Here is an 18,089-nt window from a genome sequence, read left to right on the forward strand (position 1 = left end):
AAATTCTAGCAATCCGATTCGGTTGAATTGAATTCATCGATTCAATGGTCAAAAGTAAATTTAAACGAATCGAGAAAATTCAATTTATATAAAATTCTATTTATAAGGTCAAAGGTGTTATAAAGGACAATTTAATGAAATCAAAGTTTATACACAATTTATGGCGTTGCAATCACCTTCGGTGAGAGCCATTCACATGCATACATATGTATACACCTCCATATTTAATTAAAGAGTTGCATACATGTCTTCTGTTGCCTCCAATTCAGTATTCGTGTTTTGTATGACGCGTAGAAGTGAAGTGTTTGATGTTTGGAAGATAATTAGAAGTATTAATAACCACTTTGATAACGAATAAAATTACGTAAGCATTGAATATATATCTTATCTCTTTCTTTACGATTATAAATCTTGGTTATTTTATGTTTGGCTTTAAAATAAGCTATTTTGTTATTAGTATAGGTTAGGGTACACAAGCATCACGTCGCATCACGATGTTAAAAGTGTAATTTCACTGAATTTTCTGTGGCATTTATCGATGAAAGTATAAAAAATGTCTAGCAGCAGTTCTGAAAGTAGTGACGATAGTCGTCACGAAAAGTCACGGAAAAGACATAAACACAGACGCGACGAGAGCCCTAACCAAGATAGACGAACAGGCAGAAAGGAATCGACCAGCAAGAATAAAAATTATAGAGATACCAGAGAAGGTAGGGACGTTCACAAATTTAGCAGAGAAGTAAGAAGAGACAATAATGATATGCATCGTGATAGATCACAACGTGAACGGGATAGGGAATATAGGGATAGTCGACATGATCATCCAAGGAGAGACGATGAACGACAAAATGGTAAGAGAAGGTATGAAAGGTCGCCTATGAGGAGGGAAGAACCTCGCATGAGGCACAGAGATTTTGAAGATAAAGGTAGAAAATACAGAGAGACAAACGAGTATAACAAGAGACATGACGATACAAACAGAGAAAGAAAAAGTAATTTTGAGGAAGCAAAAATGAAGAAAGAACCTTCACCGGAATGGGGTAAACCCACAATAAAAACAGAATCAAAACCAAAGCCTCAAGAAAAAGATAAACCAAACTTCGAATTGTCGGGTAAACTCACTGAAGATACAAATACTGTAAATGGTGTAGTCATTAAATATTCTGAACCTGCAGATGCTAGAAAACCTAAACGGAGATGGAGGCTATATCCCTTCAAGGGAGAAAAAGCATTACCTACATTGTATGTTCACAGACAATCAGCATATCTTATGGGTAGAGATCGTAAAATTGCAGATATTCCTTTAGATCATCCATCATGTTCAAAACAACATGCTGTTTTGCAATATCGTTTGGTATCTTTCCAAAAAGAGGGAGGTGGTGAAGGGAGAAGAATTCGCCCATATCTCATAGATTTAGAATCCGCGAATGGTACATTTGTAAATAATGTAAAATTAGAACCAAGGAGGTATCACGAACTATTAGAGAGAGATGTATTACGTTTCGGATTTAGCTCTAGAGAATACGTCTTGTTACATGAACACAGCAAAGATGATTCTTTAGACGATGATGTCCCCCTCAATACAGCTGTTACATCTACTACTAATATTACTACCACAATTAGTACTGCATAGGTAATGCACTTTGTAGCTTATAATATTCACTAACAATACCGATTGTTTAAAAAGTTAAAATGTACATTGTATTTTTTGTTTTAGGATCTATTTCTTGTAAAATATATTAAAAAAAATTACAATATTAATATTTTAAATACATTAAGTATTAATGTTACCTCTTAGGGTAGATTATAAATTTCTCCCATAATATCTTTTAAATTATATAATAGGAGAAACGATTGCAACCCTCAAATAGAGCATTAACCACAATATACTATACAGCAAGTTCAGATTACTGCAGAACAAAATCTTATTGTTCAAAATTTGACATATGTGGACATTAGTGACAAAATTGATTGTAATAAACATCTTTTGAAATACACTGTAGTTTATTTATTTACATCTGAAATTTTACTTACTCCAAACTTGGGTGATAAATGTTACATGTTGTATGTAAGTTTATGTGAGGTGATATTTGCATGATTATATTAACTTGCACATATCAAATATACAAAATTCATACAGTTATCACTATCTTAGCAATAAATCTCTTAACATAACAGTGAAGGATATTTACAAAGTTTAGCTTATGGTTTACAAGGAACTAACGATATGTAGAGTGTATACCAAAGTAGCTTTAAATAGGAAGACTATAAAATATTAATCTATCTTATTGTTTAGTTTAATATCGGACGTCATTCATTGACATATACCTTTCAAATGTATAAAAAATTTATTAGACATTTTTGTTCCCTTGTGACACAATATTGTGAAAATATTTTTAAAAAGTACGTATTCAGGTGTACTATTATCGTAACTACTACATTTCGTCTATTAATTCTCTGGATTTGATACTTATAATATCAGTTTAATACTTTTGTGGAAAACACATTACGAATGTAGTTAAAAAAATATCAATTTCGTATTAATAAAATATATACAATACCTTTCAAACTTGTTCAAGCTTGAAAGTATCAATTGCAAACATTATCAGTCCATTCATACAAAGTTTAGCATAATCGAAAACTTTTATTCTTAATTGTACTATCTTGATAAGTATTTTTAAATTTACATATAAAACTTAACAAATCCTTATATAACATGAATATTAATTTCCGTGTTATAGCTTATATTATCACCAAATATGATATTTGTACAATGAATAGTGAAACTTTAATCGTATTTTTAGGTAATTAAATAAATACATTATTTTCAATAACAAGTATAAAATTATGTCGGATTACTTTAATCCCCGTATAATACTCTATAGCTATTTTTGTTCTTTAGATGATAAACAAGTCCACGATTATTAATTAATAACTATAGTAAAACGTTTTCTGCCATGACTTACATAAAATATGCTATAAGTATTAAAATTTAAATATGTACACACATTATTATGGCAGTTTAAAGCTATGGAACTTCACACATGTTTTCAATTTTCATACAGCTAAAGATATGACAGTTGAAATAAACCAGCCTTTTTATGTTTCAATAATAAAAGAGCTTCACGATCCATTTACTCTAACAGCATCTGTATTGATATTTGTATATGTAACAATATTGTTACTATCTTCAACCGGAGTTTGCCTTAATAAATTTAATAATGTACTATTTATCACCAACGGAATATTGGCTTTACCGTTCTGTAAATTAGAATGAGTCCTTTGAATTTTTGGCAATGTACTTTTTGTGATGCTATTGTCAATTATTCCAGATTCTCCAGTACCAGCCATAACACTGTTTTTCAATGGAAGAACATTTTGTGAACTAATTAACGATGAGCTGGGTCGCGTAGGTGGTGCTAAACTAATATTTGAACTGAGTGAACTGGAACTTCTGCCTTCTAAACTTATTTCTGATCCTCGCCGTTCAGTCGTATTTCTTTTATTTCTTCTATGATCAGTTAAAGAGGTAAAAGAGTCTCTCTTCAAAATCGCTTTAATAGTAGGATTAGTTAATTTTGAACTATCTAAAGTATTACATTTTTCAGTCATACTTGTAACTGATGCTCTTTTACGTTCTGATAAATTTAAACTCGATACTGAAGACCTCTTATCACACTTCTTTGATAAATGTTCTTTATTGTCAGTCAGAGCATCTTTCTGTTCTTGTAAAGTATCAGAATGCAAATTATCTTTTAAATCTACATTTGCACTAGCTTTATTTACATTACCCAAATTTTGATCAGAAATATGAATTGATCGAGGCACTTCGTATCCACTTGTTGAATTATCTCTTAAAATAATATCTTCATTATCTGCTAGCAGTTCCAGGTATTTTGGTATTTCACTCGATTGTGTTGCATTATTGGAATTTTGAAGGAATGGCTGCATATCTCGACTACCTTCTGAACTACTGGATTTCCATGAATTCCCTAATGAAATTATTGAATATATTATTTATATTTTTACATAAAGGATATTGTTATTTATGAAATACAATGAAATTGACAGAGACAAAGCAGCGTAGATAAATGAACTCTACAGAAAACCTACCTGAGTTATTATGATTTTGATTCTCGTCAGCAAAGTAAGCCATGTTAGACACGCCTGCAAGCATGAGCCATGCAATGATAAATATGTATTCAAGCAAATTGTTAAATTTGTATATTAAACACATTTTTATGATGGCGCATCATGATGGACTAATCACATGCTTATCTCATGATGTATGAAAACAAATAGTATTTCATAAATAGATTGAAATTTAAATATAGATATTTATGGCTACAGCTGTACTATTGGATGATGAAGCAGCTAATAGTAACTGGCAAAATTTAGATATTGAATTTCATTGAAGATACATGATTTACACATATATGTGAGAACTCAAATGCATAACTTATTTGCAAAACATGTTCGTATTTTGAAAGATTCACATCTCATGCTAATAAGTTCATTTAATGCACATATCAGTATACAATCTACACTTACCTCTTCTAGCTAAGTAATGACCAGCATGTACAGGGGTCAATGGTGCATCCTCTATAGTACTTCGATGGCTAACTATATTCTCAAGGCAAACTTTAAAACTTGGTCTAGCATCAGCAGCACTCCAACAACGTAACATCAACTGATGCAAAGCAGGTGGGCAGTTCAAAGGTTTAGGCAATCTACCACCTGCACGCACATGATGCAACACTTCAAGGTTTGTTCTGGCAGGGTATGGTTGTTGCCCCAAAGATGTAATTTCCCACATTAATACACCAAATGCCCATACATCACTCTGAGAAGTGAATACACCATCTACTAAAGATTCAGGGGCCATCCAACGAACAGGTAGCAGTCCTTCCCCTTCCTAAAATTATATTTAAAATCAGTTGAAGTATCACAATAGAATTTTCATTAAATCCTAGTTATAACCATACACATACTTTTCTATAATAATCGTTCTTATAAATATCTCTTGCAAGCCCAAAATCACCAATTTTAACTACTCGGTTTTCCCTATCCCTAGCAGACACCAAACAGTTTCTGCATGCAAGATCTCTATGTACAAAATGGAGTTCCTCCAGATAACGACATCCTCTTGCTACATCTTCACACATAGCCAATAAATCTTGTAGACGCAAAGCGTGTGGATCTGTAGGCTGTAACGATCGACTCGCTCTTAAATAACTCAATAAATCTCCGGCTTCCATCAGCTCTAATACTAATAGCGGTGGGTCTGTGTCTAGGCATACTCCGAGCAACCGGAGTACGTGTTTATGTCGAAAATGGCTCATCAGTCTCGCCTCTTGAAGGAATTCTGTTTTCTCTTGTGCCGATGCGCCCTTTCGGAGCGTCTTGATCGCGACCGGGGTGATTCCCGGTCTCTCTAAGTCCTTCGCATTACCTTGAAACACCTAGAAGAGCGTCGATAATATTAATAAAACCCACTTCAATTATTTTTTAAACTAGTTCATCAAACTCCTGTTTGACTTACTTCCCCGAATGCTCCACTCCCCAAGAACTTCGCTAACGTGATTTGCTCTCTCCTGATTTTAGGCAGGGTAGAGTCATCGGGATCGTTTTGCAGCGTGGACGCGTAAAGTGAGTTAGATTGGACAAAATTTCCGCGGGGTATTTCTCGAAGGGTTGCCAGCTCTACGTCGCTCACTAAAGGAGGTAAGACAGCTTTCTTGTCTTCCTTGTGTTGCCTATACACTGCTGAATTACAAAATTTATTTTCGTCTCAGCTTACAATTCTCGTGCGTGAATTTATCAAACGCGCCACGCAGCAAACAACGTTTTCCTTTTATAATCATATACTTACGGCAAAGGAAATAACAGAAGCAAATCAGAATTATGGTAATAACCGGGACGCTCAGTCCTAATACCAGTCCCAAATGTTGTTGGGCGGCCAGTATCCCGCCAGTGGTTTCTGTCAAATCAATGATCGGGCTGGATCTGCTCCATGCACCGAATCCGTACGCGTTTCTGGCCTGAACTCGAAACCGGTATTTGTCGTCCATATCGCCCGTAATTATCCAGTAATTGTCCGTCCCATTGTAGTAGAGCTTCCAGCTGGCGTTCTCGTTCGAGTCGATTTGTTCGTTTATTTCGTTTACTCTCATACCCTCGACGCGGTACACTGTAATCTGGGAGCCGTGAGCTTGCGCGGGCTCCCAGTTCAACTGATAAATGGAATTCCGGAGTTTTGTTGCCGTAGGCATACCAGGGGCACTCGGCACGTCACCTGAACAGCAAACGACAAAAACACAACAATGACGAAAATTGCAACGATCGAAATAAAAAGATCATAACACGAACATACCCAATGTTTGGAACGTGAACTTCCCATCCGTCGGCCATACGAAATCTTTCTTGTAGCTCGGGTACCTCAGGAGCAGACGGAACTTGTACAAAGTGCGCGGTTGCAGCTTGTCAATGAAATAGACCACCTTGTCTTTATCCACTTTAGAGTCGTTCGCGATTTGCCATTGTTCTACGGCGACGTCTTTGTATTCTAAAGTGTATTTGATCGTCAAGTTGACGGTGGGCGACCACGACACGTTCATGCTGTTCACGCTGACACCGATCAACGTCAGGTTGTTAGGCTCCGGGTACATTTTCACCACTTGGCGAGGACTTTCGCTGTAGACGTCGGGACTTAAGCCCAAGTCCACAGGATACGCGCGGACGAACACTAAATATTCCTGTCCCGGTAACCATGGTTCTAGCATGGTGAAGTATCTACCGTCGGCCGTACTCTCGTTACTCTTTATCAGCTGCTCTCCTTTCTGCCGTGCCCCATTTATCAATCGGACCAATCTCCAGTGCACCTCGTACCGAACCGCCTCAGCGTTCAGCACCTTCGGCGGCATCCAATAAACTACGGCCAAAGTCGGTGTCAAGGCTTGCGTTGTTACATTTTCCGGAGCTGTAGGGTTACCAGCTCCAGTCCTTTCGATGACACCGGGGCCAAATTCCAAGTTCATCGACTTCAAATTAGAATAATAGTTACTCAACGCTAAAGTCAGCCTGTATTTAGTGAAAGGCTTGAGATGCTTGATCCTGTCCTCCTTCTCGTAAGTTAGCAGCCGAGTCTTATTGACATTCTCGCACTTGGTGGGGTCGTTCTCTAAGCATTGAGACGCGTATATTGTGTACAAAGTTGTCGGTAAATTGTATTTCTCACAACCAAAATGAGGAACAGGCTGGGGAAGTCTCACAGTGATAGTGTTTCCTGTTTTTTTGATCACTTTCACGACGTAGGACGCCTGGCGGGGAATCAGACAGTTTGTGGTTGGATACGGTTGTAAGGATTTCCCCAGAGCCTTGATGCTTCTAACAGCTGGCAGGTAATAGTGTAAGATCTCTCCACTGTCGGTGGATTCCTTGTTTATATAATAAATCTGGCCTTCTTCGTAGTTCGACCAGTATATGTTCTTTTTATCCACTGTCAGAGATGTCGGTGGCGATCCTTCGCTGAAGTCTGCGCTTACTATCATACTACACATGCAGCCGTTGATGTCAGCGATGATCAAGTGTCCGTCCAAAGAGATCCAATACATAACTGGCTTTTGATACGAAGTACTATCTATCGTCATCACGGGGATCACGGGAGGTCTATACGGACACGAGCAGTTATCTTTGTGATTAAAAAAGGGTTGAACGCCATTGCCATTTAAATCCGATTGCATTATCACTCCTCTGTCGTTTTTCGTCAGCTCTATCCAGTATAACGATCTATAGTGATAGGTATACACAAATAGTTATTACATTCATAACGAATTCGCGTGGAATAATTGAAAAATCTATAATTACCCTGTGGATGGCAGTACATCGAGATTGATGATACGTCTGCTCGCCGTGACAATCACCTCGAACTTGAGGATCCCCGCTTTCCAAGTGGTCAAGTCGAACTTGACGATCCGATCTCCGTTTTCCGACTCGGACCAATACAGATTCCTCGCTACCCAGTCGATAGTCAAACTCAAGGCGTTCTGGTACAACGTCAGAATCTTGGTTGCATTTGTACCGTCCATATCGGCTGTGACCAGTTCCTCCATCTCGTTTATCCAATAAATCTTGCTATCCGCCGCCAGATACGCAACGTCGATTGCTTTGTGCCGACTGAGGGTGTCATTCTTCTCTTGATCCAGATCGGAGATCCTCACCGCGTCCATGGTAGCAACCAACAGCTGCGGAACCGGATTCTCGTGTATCGTTGACACATTGATGACATCGGTGTACGGTCCGGGACCGATTTTCGTGTGAGCTCGCACTTGGAAGTAGTACGTTGTGTCCGGTAGCAGACCGTGCACGGTGTGCTCCAGTTCATCAACGAAAAGCGACTCGCAGCGGATTTGCTCTTCTAGGAGATTCCAACATTGCACGGTGTATCCTGTGATCAGACCGTTCGAGAACTGTGGTTCGTTCCATCTGTAACGTAAAAAGAACAATTATCCCTTTCAATCAGGTACGTTAGGTCTAACGTTTGGGACTTATGAAGATTCTAGAGCCTACAATGATATAATTAACAGACACAGTTTTCAAGGTTTATTTTCACAAAGAACCGAATGCTCACCTGAATATCGCGAATATATCAACGCTCTCGCTAAGGGGTTCTTTATGAAACTCAATGAACACCCTAGGATTCGTTGGTTGACTAGGCACGCTTTGCGGTGATCGCAATGTCCTCCTCGTGTGATGCGCCGATTCCCAATAGGTGAACGCTTTCACGGTCACTTCTAGAACAGAGTAAGGCAGAATTTGCTCCGAATTGTTATACGGCATCGAGGTCTCTGTGGTAATCTCGGGATTCGAATTGGTATTGATGTAGTCCGTGAACTTCACTTCGTAAAACACGGTCCCGTAATTGATGTTCTCCACGGGGTCCCAGGATATATTGAAATTCCGCCAAGTTCCTTCTACCCTAATGCTATCATTGCTGACTGCGTTGGGCAGCACAACCACCGTGTCCGACAGAAGATTGTTCGGATATTGATGAAGCGCAGGATCCATCACGGCCACCATGTGCAGGCCGGACAGAGTGATACCATTTATCACGGCGGTGTTTTGACCAGACAGGTCGCCTATCACTGCATTGCGATCGTCTTGCAGCCACAGCAGGTGTTCCGAGAAGTAACATAACGGGCCTTGCATGTTGGGGTGCTGTAAAGCTGAGACCTGACGACAGAAGTATTTTAAATTGACGCTTAGCAAAGTCTCGTATTAATGCACTATTTTAATTGGTAACATCAGGTGACGATAAGAACCTTTTCAGGCACTATTTTGTGGCTCATAGGAATCCTCTCAGACGTAGGCGCCCGATAGACGATCGATCCACTTTCGTAGCTTCGGACGATCCAGTAAACGTATCTATTCTCTGTGTCCAACGTCAAACCCATCACTTGTTTGCCATTAAATATCTCATCGGAATGGTAATATCTTCTGTCTTGACCGTTCAGACGTGCAACTTCCACAGCGTGTCCCGTAGACCAGTACAAATACGCTTCCAGCGAATCGATCATTAATTCTTTAACGATAGCTAGGATCGACATTGGCTCTTGATGCGATCCATTCAAGTTGGCTCTTGTTATCTAGAAGCATATGATGGTTAAAGCTCTACTATCTAAACGAAACTAAGACCGTTAGAACTTGTTACTCATGTTATTTACAATCTGTTGTTTCGGGTTAGCCCAATAAAGCTTCTTTGATATCCAGTCAACGGCGACGCTTCCGACCGAATGGATGTTCATCTTCGTCTTCTGATGGCTAGTAATATTATACCGATACAGTGCAGAATTATTCCCCACGATGTAGAGTACATCCTTGTACCAACTCACATCAACAATATGGTAGTCGTTCTCTGCTTCTTTTAAGCTCGCTTTGTATATTAAAGTATCGATGTTCTCGCCGGTCACGTCGCTTCTCAGCAGACCTTCGTTCGCGGACCAGAGAATGGACGCGTGTGAACCGTCCCTGGATAGAAAATGGAACCGTTGAAGACACCAATGATAAAATACTTATTACAAGTGACTACGATCATTTACTAATTATAACATACCGTAAAGTCCGACCCCTGAATTCGGTGGACCACGGTCCTCTGCCAGCACTCGTGTAAGCAGCAGCCTTGATGGAGTATTCCGACTTCTCGCGAAGATTGTGCACAGTGTGAGACGAGCCAGCGATGTCTTTCTGATGGATCGTCTCGCCGGTAGACTCGTCTTTGATCTCAAGCTCGTACGACCAGTTCTGCCAGGCGCCTTTACCCTGGCCGCCCAGCAGATGGGGCGCCTGCCAAGAAACTTTCGCCCTTTCCACCCCCAAAACTGCCTGCACGCCCGTAGGAGGGTTCACCGGGACAGGAACAGGCTGGCTAGCGTCCATAAGTACATTGACACTGACGAATGAACCGTTCGACCTGAAACCGATGCGATTATTAAGACATCAGACGCCGTCTACGATGCAACGTCCTAATGATGTCACTCGATGATAGCCACCTATCGGGATAAGCATTGTGAAAGTATCTGTTCTGCCCCGAGTGATAGCCCTCTATCAGCACTTCCTCCCCGTTCGTCCAGTAAAACAAGCCGTTCGCCATCGCCAGGGAGACGACGTTCTTGAACCTTGGTTGCTGGGTGTTCGCTCGCAGGTCTAACACCTCGCGACCGTCCAGGGATACAGATATCACCGTGTTCTGGATGTGGTGTGGGACCAGCAAGCGAAAGTTCGTGTGGTCCACTGTGAAGGCACCCAAGTGTGCGTCCTCTAGGATTAAGTAGGGTTGCACCTAGAATCAATCAGAGAGATAGTAGACGCTCTGTATTCTTAGGATTACTACATTCGTAGTACAACAATGTGAACGTACTTCGTGCTTAACTCCATTGCTTATGTCAGCCAGATCCAGTCTATACAAACCACCCCTGGTGACCCAAAACAGGTATCCATTGTAGGGATCGACTTCGATGTGCGTCGGCCTCGTCAAGAATCCAGCCACTGCGACCGTCAATCCCCTTCCGTCCAGATTGCATCTGGCTATCTGCCAAACCGTCGTCGCGTGCTTCACCTCGCCCAAGATGTACAGGTGAAGATTCAACCAGTCCACGGACAGACTCAAGGGTTTGAAGTTCGCTTGGCTGGGGCTGAGTATCACCGTGGGCTTAGTGCGTCTCACGATGGACGTTCTGTACACGTATCCCACCGAGTCAGAGACGAACAACTGCGCGGACGCTACGTGAATCGCGACTCCGCGGATGGTGCTCGTGTTCTCGTAAACCACACTGGGATCGTCCAGCATGTCGGCGTCTTGTTTCATGACTACGTGCTGGCCGCCGAGGATCAGTATAGGCTGCTGCGTGTCTTTCACTGAATCGTTATGAAAATTGTTATTTATTATTGAATACAGCATTACATTCGCAAGTTTGTGATACTTGGGAAGTTCAGTGAGCTCTCCTTGATTGACGCTTATCGCTATTTCTGTAAAGGACTACAGAGTAACGTTACGAATGAAGATAGAAAAGAGATATTAAAGGCATCACAAAAATGCGAAGTTAAGGGGGAAATTTTGTATAAGTAATAAAGAAACTTTGAGAACGCACCAGCTGGCTCTGGAGTGGTCGTGATGTAGATGACGGCGGGCGGACCCTCGCCAACCCCGTTCCTCATAGTGACGCTGATGGAATAGTTCTTGTTGGGCTCGAGATTTTGGAACATATAATGATCCGTATTCTCGGACGCGGGTATATCCTGTGGAACCGATTGTAAAGCAGATTAAAGAGACTGTCCACGTATCGATCCCTTTCGATTCCATTGCTAGGATATCAGTATGCAAGAAGGGAAAAATACGCCATGCCAGAAACGTATGCTGTGGAAGATCTGGTTCTTGCAAGTAAGAAAGCTAGTGACGGAGTCATAGATTGCAACAGAGATCTGCGATAATGGGATTACACAAAGCAACGAGCATTCCTTAGAGCGAGAGCTTCTAGAAGATTAGTGTTAGCGTGAGACTGATTATTAAGCATTTCATACGAGCCCGAAGAATTAGATAACTATGTAAACTGTTAGCTATGTACCTTTGAATTGATATACGAACAAATGTACACTTCGAAAAGTATTCATTTAGTGATAGTAACAAGTAGATTGCAGATGTTTATGCAATTGTATCGAAAACGAAATTGTATAAAACGTAAAGCAACGATTAAATTCGAAATTCTCATTTTATTTCACATTCACGAAATATTCCTTTGCATGAAGATCCGCAGTCTAATAATCGAAGTGTTCATTCGCTTCATGCTTGGATCTTTCGCGTTCCACCTACAATAACATCCCTTCTCGGAGAGGATAGTAATCTTGCAGAACCAGTTGATGCTTCACAGTGCTGTTTCGTATAGAAGTTAGAGAAGAAAACAGGAAAGCGGAAACAGCTGTACGTCGACGAACGTGTCGATAGACATTGCTAGTGACAATTAGCTTGGATAGAACAGTAATCGAAACATTGAAACGTTACGGCTTATAAGAATTATGCGACTCGAGAACACGAAGACAGTAATTATATCACTTCGTATATTGAAGTTCTGGCGTGGCGTGTACCTTAAGCTGGGAGTGGTCAGCCCCTTGCAGACGCAGGACATAAGACAAAAGTGGCCCATTCGGAAAAGGGCCCGGTTCCCAAGACACAGAGACGCGGCAGCTGTCTACCACCGCCGCTCTTACAATTACCGGTGCTGAGGTCGGGAAACCAGCTGCCAGCGTTCGTATCACGACGCTCGGAGCGGAGACGATCGGCTCGGGATTGTGCTGTGACGATTTCAAGAGCAACGCTACGCGAAACTGAAAATTAATCCCAACGATTCATCATTTAGACTCATACCTTGCAAACACTTTCATTCTTTTATAACCATTACATTAACATTGCGATCTTCGTTTAGATTATTCGACTTTCGCAAGACACTTCACTACGATTCAAAGTAATTTCCTCTCAAAAAGAGACTCTATAGATTCTACAATCTCTCAGATTCTCTATAAACTCTATCTTCCAGCTCACTCTGCTATGAATTGGAAGGTGGAAAAAGATCATTAGGAAAGACTCTCGAGTATCTCATCATTGAACAAGGGTTTATCTCCAGTTTATTTATTTTACTACTTGCTCGTTCTAAGATCAGATGGATATAAGACGCGATTAAGCGAGCGCCACTTGAAATCACGATCTCATTGAAGATCATCGATGTACTTACCCTGTATTTCGTGTACGGTTGCAAATTCTCCACAAGAATCTGATCGTCCTCGCCCCAAGATTGGTTCCTGCAGTACTGCCATGTCTCAGCCAGTTCTTCGTACCTCCATTGCACCAAGTACGAGATGCCGCCGCCGCGTCTTTCGATGTCTATTCCTTTCCACTCGAGGCGCAGGGAAGTGGCAGTCAAGGAATCGGCAACCAACGCTGGCGCCGGAGGAATGCCAATTTCCGCTGATAACGAACATCGACGTGAATTCCGATTCAAACTACCCAAATCGTCGATAACCTTCTAGGTTATTACAAGCCAGCCAGACGTGTTCGCGAAAGCAACAAAAAAGAATCGCGTTGCCGATCCTATGACATACTTCGTTCGACGAGTATCGATACAGGTGAGTTGTATCTCGCTCGTGGAAGCGTTTCGTCGACAGTCGAGTTAAATGAAGCACGCACGCACGAGGAATCACCAGACGAAAGGCACAACCTCGAAGAAGAAGTTGAAGGACGAGAACAAGAAGAAGAGGCCGAACACCCGTTTGCACGACAAATACGCGGTGATCATGAATCCGGAGCGCGCGCGAGCGTTCAGAGAGTACCAGGACATACTGGACGAGATGAAAACGGCGTTCTTGGAGAAATGGAAGGTTAACAAAACCGACAACGTCAGCCTGGACGACTTCGAGCAGTTCCGGACGATCGGGACCGGTGCGTTCGGACGTGTCCTGCTGGTCAAGTACAAACCGACCTCGGTTCATTACGCGATGAAGGTCTTGGATAAAGCTAAAGTCGTGAAGATGAAGCAGGTCAGCCACACGTACAACGAGAAGAGGATACTTCAGTGCGTGAGGTTCCCTTTCGTCGTCTACATGGAGTTCTGCTTCAAGGACAACTCGTACGTGTACATGGTGTTGCCGTACATAAACGGGGGCGAGATGTTCACGCACCTGAGACGCATGGGGAAGTTCGACGAGTCTCTATCGCGATTTTACGCGGCGCAGGTTCTGCTCGCGCTGGAGTACCTGCACCACTGTAGTCTAGTGTATCGAGACCTGAAGCCAGAGAACATTTTGATACACAGTACTGGTTACATTCGAATGACCGATTTCGGATTCTGCAAGATGATCGACGGAAGAACCTGGACACTGTGCGGCACGCCGGAATACCTCGCGCCGGAAGTGATCCTCTCTAAAGGCTACGGGAAGTCGGTCGACTGGTGGAGCTTCGGCGTCCTCATCTACGAGATGAACGCCGGCTACCCGCCGTTCTATTCCGGCGATCCGATGAAGATTTACGAGAAAATCGTGTCGGGGAAATACAAGTTCGCTCATCACTTTGGAGAGGAGCTGCGGGACATCTTGAAGAACATACTGCAGGTGGACCTGACCAGACGGTACGGGAACCTGAAGAACGGCACCCTGGACATCAAGGCTCACAGGTGGTTCCAGTCGACGGACTGGGACCTGATTTACCATCAGAAGATTCAACCGAGCTTCATCCCGAAGTGTCCGTCGCCGGAGGATACCAGCAATTTCGATGAATACACGGAGGAACCTCTAACCGTTGATACCGTTGATCGCTTCGCTAAAGACTTCGCGAACTTTTAAGCGATCTTGAACGTAACGAAGAGTAGAACCTAGAAGTAGCTTCACACCCGGTGTCGCGAGGAGTAACTATTCTATTGTAAAATACTTAGGAGATAATGTTCAACTTTGCGAGTAACGGGTACCTTTTAACTGTTGGAAGTATCGATTCAACGCGTCGTGGCAGCCCAGGACACAGTAGAGTTCCTTGGGCGGCAGTAGCTCTTGCGTTCCGTTCTGCAAACAATCGTGTTGATGTTGTATTTATAGGAGAATTATAAAATACAATGCAACGTTCGGAGTAATTATTTAGCGAGGTGTACTAACGCAAACGGCTTGGCAGCTCGTGTCGAGGGCTCGTTCCCATGCTCCGCAGCCTTTTGTGCACTGGAACAGATGAGAAAAGACCATTTCTGAGGATCGTTTTTCTTAATATATTATCATTTTCTTTTAATATTTCGCTGCTCAATTGTTAACACTCAGCCAACCGAATGTGGAGATCTCTCACTTTTCACTTAGCAACGTATTATCTTTTATTCTGGTTATCTTTTCTTTATTACTTCGTAAGTGAAGTAGGATTATTTGCAATTCATCAGATACGGCTCTTCTTTTTACAAAACAGTTTCTAACCGAATTAATTGAATGAGTTCAATTGAAAGTAATGGAGGAGGTCGTAGTTGTAGTTCTTTTTAGGCGGTAGCCTAAGTGTTAATAACGAACCCAGATCAGATTACATTATTCGTTTTGAAAACGCTTTTAACGATCTAACCGCCGCGTATCGTATACGAATACTCTCGACCCCGTTTGTTGACGATCGACAATTTATTAAGCCGCGAGTTGCGTGCATGGCGGATCGAGTGAATCAATTGCGGCATCAGTGGCGAGTGGCGATACGAAAGGACGTACGCCGCATCGTTTTGGCATTGAAGTAACTGGAACGTCTGCGTGGCGAAGTTGCGCTCGGAAGATCGACAAGAACATGTGGCACGTGCCCTCAAGTAACGCCCACGTTCATAAGACGGCCGGCTGGTTCGTGCCGAGCATGGATTTGCGAACCGAAGTTTAACGCATTAACTTTCTGCAAGGGAGGATGTGGGCATTTGTCGGCGACAACAAGCCAGAACGGCATACGAAAGAAACGAATTGGCCGAGAACGCGAACGCGCGCTCGTGTTTTTCATTCCGCGATGGGATCGCGTTTATTTGCGACACATGGAACACTTTTTCCTACTCAACTGCAAATACGTATCGTGCAACGCTGACGCTGACTTTGGAGTTCGCTGCTATTTTTTTCCGGCCGATAAACGCGTTATCGTTACAAACGTTGCGTCGCCGTATAATTTCGCTTACTAGAGAACACGCATGCGAATAGAATCGAATAGAATTAATGAGATCATTTTTGTAATATTTTTATTCGATTGGAAAATGCATTATTTTCCTCTGTTGGGAGATCGTTAACTCTTGTTACCTTAACGAGAAGAGAGTTATAAAACAAAGGGTTAATACGTTCTATAACGATTCCCGTTAACAATGCACGCGGTTACTGAAGCAGACGAAATTGAAATTGGTAATATAATTTCAGTGGCATCGGGGATGTTCATATGTTCCCGAGATAAACAGAGAGATCCGGTAGCTGTGCTTCTTGAGAACATCTTGAAAGAAAGTCGTGTTCGCTGGCGACGCGAAATGTAAATACACGAAAGTGATTTGGCATGCTCCAAGACTTCAAGGACTTCAGGAAGACCGAGCAACAGCTCTTGGAGCCGAGCGTTGCGAACGTCGTCAGCTGCGAGTCGTTCTTCCTCTTCAAGTACCTCCCTTAACGTTCTATTTGTATTCCGTATCTTGGCACCGATCTCCTTTCAAGCTTATAATTTACGTGTAATTGGCGCGTTACGGTTTTCGACGGAGAAGCATGAAAGGCCTTGCCGCGGCCATTGTGCCATCATCCCGCGTAGCAAAATCTCTATTTCAACGACGTATTGCGAGAGGCAAGAGAGCCATTTACCAATTGTCGGGTTGGTCGACACTCCGTTGCATTCGAGAGGCGCCGCATATAAATGATACCGCTCTCGACATTTTAGAGTAATAAGCACGGAAATCTTGATTCGAGGGGTTAACGGTGCACCTGCGGCCGCCATCTTTGTATCTTCGAAACAAGGTCAATGGCTGACGATACTTCGATATCTCCTGTCTACTTTCAATGTTTTTAAAAAATTCTATTTATGGAAGATCAAGCTTTTAAATGCAAATTTCCGAAGTTCCATATTCAACGGAACCTTATTTCGATCATAAAAAATTCAATATATTATAAATAAGAGATTTGCATGAACATTTATAGCTGCACTGTTTTGACTGTGTTCTGGAAAGTCAAATTTCCATAGTCTAATTTTTAGTAACAGTATCTGAAGCATTGTTTATCCTGATTCGACTACCGACGGCTAAGTATCTTAGAGATCAAGGGTTTTTTAAAGAACTAACTGCGAATATACATCCCGCCGAGCGGCGAGATAGCAAACGATTGCGAGCAAATATCAGAGGATCGTTTAAAGGACGGATTACGCTTGTCTCGCACGAGCAACACGCTCGCGGTGCATGTATACAGGCGTACGGTGGTATTCGAGGGTATCAGATAGGTCAGCTAAAAGTCTAGAAGGAAAGGGACCTCCGGCGCTAGATAAACGTTATTAATAAACATTTGGTGGCAGTCCAGTTTTACGACGACCGTTTAGAGCGACCCACGAGCACGCGTCGCCGAGGCGACAATTATTGACGACGTTCGCGGCATTCGAGGCGGAAACATCGACGCCGAACGTATCGAATACGGAACGGATCGAGAATATTCACCTCGAAGAAAGTGTGCTTCAACCGCGCTCTAAAAATATTCACCGGCTTATCAATTCCCAAACAAAAGGCAAAAAAAGCCAAGAGAAATTCATGTGGATTATCGTCGAACGTGCGGTTAAATCAGCTCCTAACGCGAGCACGATAATTTTTAACGTCCCAATTAATTACTTCCCACCAGACATATTATTAATTCGCCTTTATCAAGCTGAATCCTCATTTTCAATTAATTCCTCGCCACCCTTTTCCCCGTGGCTTCGATTCCGCCTCGAGACCGTCGCTCGCGGTAATCGTTCGAACTCGATTCGCCTCGTCGAACGGTGTCCATCTTTCTTTTTGTTCCCTTTTGTTTTTTTGTTCCTCGCCTCGTTCGAACGATCGAGCCCG

The 18,089-nt window shown here is 42.2% G+C and overlaps 3 protein-coding genes across 9 annotated transcripts in view; 2 read left to right on the forward strand and 1 right to left on the reverse strand.

Annotated features, from left to right (window-relative positions):
- The first annotated feature begins 195 nt into the window (after window positions 1–195).
- On the forward strand, window positions 196–1,995 carry LOC116433161 (uncharacterized). 3 transcript variants are annotated; one of them, XM_031990946.1, is made up of 3 exons: window positions 196–364; window positions 458–1,633; window positions 1,718–1,995. In XM_031990946.1, the coding sequence occupies exon 2, from the start codon at window positions 554–556 to the stop codon at window positions 1,631–1,633; it is 1,080 nt and encodes a 359-aa protein (XP_031846806.1). In that variant the 5' UTR covers window positions 196–364; window positions 458–553; the 3' UTR covers window positions 1,718–1,995. The 3 variants fall into 3 exon arrangements, with proteins under 3 accessions (XP_031846806.1, XP_031846808.1, XP_031846809.1); XM_031990948.2 differs by having other exon boundaries at window positions 206–364; window positions 463–1,633; XM_031990949.2 differs by having other exon boundaries at window positions 220–364; window positions 443–1,633.
- Window positions 1,996–2,000: 5 nt separating this feature from the next.
- The window catches only part of sev (receptor protein-tyrosine kinase sevenless), a 28,249-nt gene continuing 12,160 nt past the window's right edge, over window positions 2,001–18,089 (reverse strand). The window contains exons 3-21 of one of the 5 annotated variants that reach the window (XM_076365161.1): window positions 15,187–15,246; window positions 15,006–15,096; window positions 13,281–13,513; window positions 12,766–12,876; window positions 11,646–11,793; window positions 10,916–11,412; window positions 10,548–10,837; window positions 10,112–10,468; window positions 9,723–10,026; window positions 9,321–9,644; window positions 8,630–9,231; window positions 7,867–8,484; window positions 6,374–7,788; window positions 5,873–6,295; window positions 5,543–5,766; window positions 4,992–5,462; window positions 4,552–4,915; window positions 4,114–4,167; window positions 2,001–3,992 (exon numbers count right to left, since the gene is read on the reverse strand). In XM_076365161.1, the coding sequence (XP_076221276.1) occupies window positions 3,124–3,992; window positions 4,114–4,167; window positions 4,552–4,915; window positions 4,992–5,462; window positions 5,543–5,766; window positions 5,873–6,295; window positions 6,374–7,788; window positions 7,867–8,484; window positions 8,630–9,231; window positions 9,321–9,644; window positions 9,723–10,026; window positions 10,112–10,468; window positions 10,548–10,837; window positions 10,916–11,412; window positions 11,646–11,793; window positions 12,766–12,876; window positions 13,281–13,513; window positions 15,006–15,096; window positions 15,187–15,246 (7,455 nt within the window). In that variant the 3' untranslated portion in view covers window positions 2,001–3,123. Of the gene's footprint in view, window positions 3,993–4,113; window positions 4,168–4,551; window positions 4,916–4,991; window positions 5,463–5,542; window positions 5,767–5,872; window positions 6,296–6,373; window positions 7,789–7,866; window positions 8,485–8,629; window positions 9,232–9,320; window positions 9,645–9,722; window positions 10,027–10,111; window positions 10,469–10,547; window positions 10,838–10,915; window positions 11,413–11,645; window positions 11,794–12,636; window positions 12,877–13,280; window positions 13,514–15,005; window positions 15,097–15,186; window positions 15,247–18,089 lie in introns of all 5 variants that reach the window. The other 4 variants (XM_076365160.1, XM_076365159.1, XM_076365162.1 and 1 more) reach the window with 4 other exon arrangements.
- Window positions 13,721–14,883, forward strand: LOC116433162 (cAMP-dependent protein kinase catalytic subunit 1). Its single transcript, XM_031990950.2, has one exon. It carries the CDS (start codon window positions 13,840–13,842, stop codon window positions 14,881–14,883), a length of 1,044 nt encoding a protein of 347 aa, XP_031846810.1. The 5' UTR covers window positions 13,721–13,839.

The sequence above is a fragment of the Nomia melanderi genome, chromosome 2 (genome assembly GCF_051020985.1).
Source record: "Nomia melanderi isolate GNS246 chromosome 2, iyNomMela1, whole genome shotgun sequence".
Classification (NCBI taxonomy): Eukaryota; Metazoa; Arthropoda; class Insecta; order Hymenoptera; family Halictidae; genus Nomia; species Nomia melanderi.

Coding starts and splice junctions, on each gene's coding strand:
- LOC116433162 (XM_031990950.2), top strand. CDS start 13,840: ATGAATCCGGAGCGCGCGCGAGCGTTCAGAGAGTACCAGGACATACTG.
- LOC116433161 (XM_031990946.1), top strand. CDS start 554: ATGTCTAGCAGCAGTTCTGAAAGTAGTGACGATAGTCGTCACGAAAAG.